The following is a 4381-nucleotide window of genomic DNA, read 5'->3' as shown; positions in this document are numbered from 1 at the left end:
TAACAACATTGCTATTAGAAAGTATCTCATCTCAATGGTTTAACCCTAGATAAGAGATATTTCGAGATAGATCAATATCTCGACCACTCTCTTTGTAGAATATTTGTCTTACATCAATATTGCAGATTTAACGACACGGCCTGGAGAAATGCTAAGCTGCTACCGTTCTGGATTTGGACGACTGAAGAAACAATTGGTGAGGAGGGCACCATCTATTGTAGAAAGTTCATCAATAGCAAGATAAGTATGTATATAAAAGTAGATTTGTGTGCCATGTGAACTCCCTAGATAGGACATGACACAAGGTGTTCCAGAAAGAAGAACCCCATGTTGATACAAGCTAAAGAGTACAGTACCTTGATATATGGTATGTTTAACGCCCGAATAAACTCAGACATGTTTGTATAGATATGCTGACTCCTTCCGGAACACCTTATGTCACCAGGGATTTGATTTGTCCATCCTATCGCCAGAATTGTCGGTTTTAATTAGATGCTTACCCCATTTGAAACACCTGGAAATCTGTATATCAATGGAGTTGGTTTCTTTATTTGACAGTTTCACTTTCATTTGTTCACATGTGTTCAATTCGTCTACATGACCTTTGTCTTGACTGCTGGTGGTGAAGCTCCCTTCACACATAACGAATATCTCGCTACACGCTTATGACGCGCAAAAATTCTATAGAGCGCTGTAAGGTCGTGGTAAAAAGCGGAAAACCTCATAAGTACCCTAACCCTATCTCCCAATTTTTCACCCTTTGTCACGTTCTTATCATGGTTACACCATGCCCTATTTGACCCCGCTACGCTTTTGAACGTCACCTCTTCGCTGACACGGCGTTCCTATTACACCCTTATAAACCTCATCTCGATTGGCGGTTGTTTGATATGTAGCGGAGGACGTCATGTCTAAACCTAAAAAATAAGCAACTCTGATGGATAGGTGGATACGAGGACAAAATTGGAACATTGCTCCACAGGTTAGTTTTTGCTATTTCGATGTATGTAGAAGAAACAAAGATGGCGGGAGGGGGGGCGTATCCCTTGGAGACCTCCCTCTAGTCACGCGCCTGAATCGAACTCTAAGCCACTACTTGTTTTCTTTGTGGCATTCGATTAGCCCACATCAACGGATCAATGGATAAAATATTAGTTTATAGGGTTCGTTTGTTTGTTGTATTTTAATGTATAAACTTTATATCGATATTTGCAAATCAAATAATCCCTTCTGGTATTTTGTATAAAGTCTATATTTGATTTTTGCAGCCGACCAAAATATAACTGGAAAGGCATACTGCTATAATGGTGTAATGGAATTCTATGCGGATGGTGAACGATATACACATCAATATGATGACATCAAGTATAAGCCGTCAACAATCAACATACCAAGCAGTACAAAACTGGTAGCCATCAGGTGTAAGAATCAGGAAGGGGTGCGTGGCCTTAACGTTGGCTTGAGTAACGGTGTTAGAACTGATACAACCTGGAAATGTTCAGTAGAAGAGGAAGGCGGTTGGAACACTGTCGGGTAAGATGAAACGTCGGCTAATGTTCTATATAGTAGTAATGTCGTAAAACTTAACATATCTCTGCTCATGGTTAGGGCAGCCGTGGTGGCTCATTGAGTACTGTGCTGACTCGCTAGCCGAGAGATCCCAGGTTTTTCTGTGTGGTTTCCCCTTGTCAGTGGTGGAGGGCGAGGTATGGAACAGCATCTAGTTGTTCGCCTGACAGAACATCAGGACGTTAAACACCAAATTGTTTCTCACGAATATGTCTTGTATTATTAATATGTCAGACAGCAAGCCGTCTTGTATTAATATGTCAGATAGCAAGTCGTATTGTATTATTATATTGAACATTTTTCTAATCTCAGTAACATTATTATAGTTTTAACGACAGTGCCTGGAATAACCCAAAACTTCTACTGGTTTCAAATGGTGATTGGATTGGGACGAATGAGAATCCACGACATAGGGGCACCATCTACTGTAGAAAGTCTATATGTAAGTATACTAGGGGTGGCCCTCCTCCACCAAAGTAATATGCGATCTATATGTATATTGTTATATTTATGTGTCAACATAATCCCCCTTGACATCAATCTATATGGATATTGTTATATTTATTCTTTAACATAATCCCCCTTTATATCAATGTACTTGTTATATCGTTTCTCCAGCATATTTAACCCGTCAGAAAACTAGTGTGTCACATGATCCTAACAAGCCTTCCACGACATTGATGACCTCATGATCATCATACGCTCCACATCTGTCAGAGGAAGGAGTCGATCTGGAGAATAGGCTGCGTGAGAGAGGATCTGATTGTCTGTTGAAGTCAGGATCTATTCCCAAACATTGTAAATCGATGGAAGTGCTCCGAAGTATCTGTGGTATCTCTTGAAATTCCCGTCCCATTCTAAATTAGAAAAAGAAAATTGTGTTCCTCAGTGAAAGTTTTAAGTCGTTTCGTGGTCGGGCTTTCTATGTCGCTGCATCTACAAAGTGGAATAAACCACCGTTAAACCGCCACCGAAATTCATCACTTCATTAAATCTATTTAAATCTGACTTATATAATTAGACACTATTGTATTATGCGCCACGAACACGTTTGATAGATTTAGAGTTTTATAAATGGAGGGGGGGGGGGGGGTGGATGGCCGAATGGTTAGCACGTGCGTACTGAATCATAAAGCCTGTCGTTGAGTCAACTGGCGTGTTTCGAATCCTCGGTTGTACGTGACAAGGAGTAGGGTCGCCTGTCCAACTTCGTGGGTTTTATCCGGGTCATCCGGTTTCCTCCCATTGCTAAAGGCCCCTACGCGCACGCGAATTATTGAAATAAAATTAAACCATAATTTAGTCCCGAAATGACCTAGTTTGTGTCGAGTGGACGTTAAACCCCATTTCTATCTCCCTCTTTATAAATGGACATATATGATTTATTATTATTACAGTATTTGGAACAAGTACATCAACCACCACAGTAGTGGAGCCCAGTTCCCAAACCACCACAGTAGTGGAGCCAAGTTTCCCAACCACCACAGTCGTGGAGCCAAGTTTCCCAACCACCAAAGTAGTAGAACTAAGTACTGCAACCACCACAGTAGTGGAGTCATGTTCCCCAACCACCACAGTAGCAGATCCATCTGTCACAACCACCAAAGTAGTAGAGCCGGGTTCCCCAACCACCACAGTAGTAGAGCCATCTTTCACAATCACCACAGTAGTGGAGCCATGTCCCCCAACCACCACAGTACTAGAGCCATCTTTCACAACCACCACAGTAGTGGAGCCATGTCTCCCAACCACCACAGTAGTAGAGCCATCTTTCACAACCACCACTGTAGTGGAGCCATGTCTCCCAACCACGACAGTAATAGAGCCATGTCCCCCAGCGACTACAGTAGTAGAGCCATGTCCCCCAACCACCACTTTAGTGATGCCATGTACACAGACCGCTGAATTTGATCTTCAACCTTCATCAACAGGAATGGCTGTGTTGGGATCTGACGGAGTTTTGAGATCGCATGTATGTCGAGACGTTGTGGTGGTGACATCTGAATCAGCAATGACGGACGAAGCAGTCTCCAGCATCTACAAGGAATTAACCCTCGACAAAAGTAAAATGTCCTCCGTTATTCGAAAGAAAGTCAGTCAGAAAGATGAGAGACCCAGTTCAGCCACTATTGGCTATTTTGGGCTGATCTTCGCTGTCTTGCCATTCACCCTTATAATCATATCTGATATTCCCAAATTGATTAAACATTTGAAAAGAATCATGCGTTCACACTAGACAAAGTCTTTTTCGGGGACAATAACTTGAAAGGTCTCGAGTGTTTTGTGACTTTTAGAGTGTCTCCATTGACACCGTGTTCTTAATTTCGTAATAGTCCGATTTAAAATGATTTAAATTAATGTCTACCGCGCCTTGTTTATCTATCAATATAAATTATTGTATCTAGTATTTAATACGTGTTATAACTGTTTCTTATTGTATCTAGTATCTACCACATGCTATAAATTGTTCTTATTGCATTGTATCTAGTATTCACCACTTGTTATAATTGTTCTTATCGCATTGTATCTAGTATGTATCCCGTGTTATACATACATGTAGTTCTTATCTTATTGCATCTAGTATTTACCACGTGTTATAAATTGTTCTTGTCTTATTATATCTAGTATTTACCACGTATTATAAATGGTTCTTATCTCATTGTACCTAGTATTATTTACCACGTGCTATAAACACTTCTTATCTTATTGCATCTAGTATTTACGTGTTATAAATTGTTCTTATCTTATTTTATTTAGTATTTACCACGTATTATAAACTGTTCTTATCTCATTGTTCTGATTCTGTATCTAA

General features: G+C 40.4%; 1 protein-coding gene across 1 annotated transcript; it reads left to right on the top strand.

Annotated features, from left to right (window-relative positions):
• Positions 1-1282: 1282 nt before the first annotated feature.
• On the top strand, positions 1283-4102 carry LOC126814831 (mucin-2). Its single transcript, XM_050540222.2, has 3 exons — positions 1283-1533; positions 1896-2011; positions 2967-4102. Exons 1-3 carry the CDS (start codon positions 1313-1315, stop codon positions 3803-3805), a joined length of 1176 nt encoding a protein of 391 aa, XP_050396179.1. The 5' UTR covers positions 1283-1312; the 3' UTR covers positions 3806-4102.
• Positions 4103-4381: the final 279 nt, after the last annotated feature.

Source organism: Patella vulgata, chromosome 3 (assembly GCF_932274485.2).
Source record: "Patella vulgata chromosome 3, xgPatVulg1.2, whole genome shotgun sequence".
Lineage (NCBI taxonomy): Eukaryota > Metazoa > Mollusca > Gastropoda > Patellidae > Patella > Patella vulgata.
Note: the sequence above shows the minus strand (reverse complement) of the source record. Positions and strands in the feature narration are given on the sequence as shown.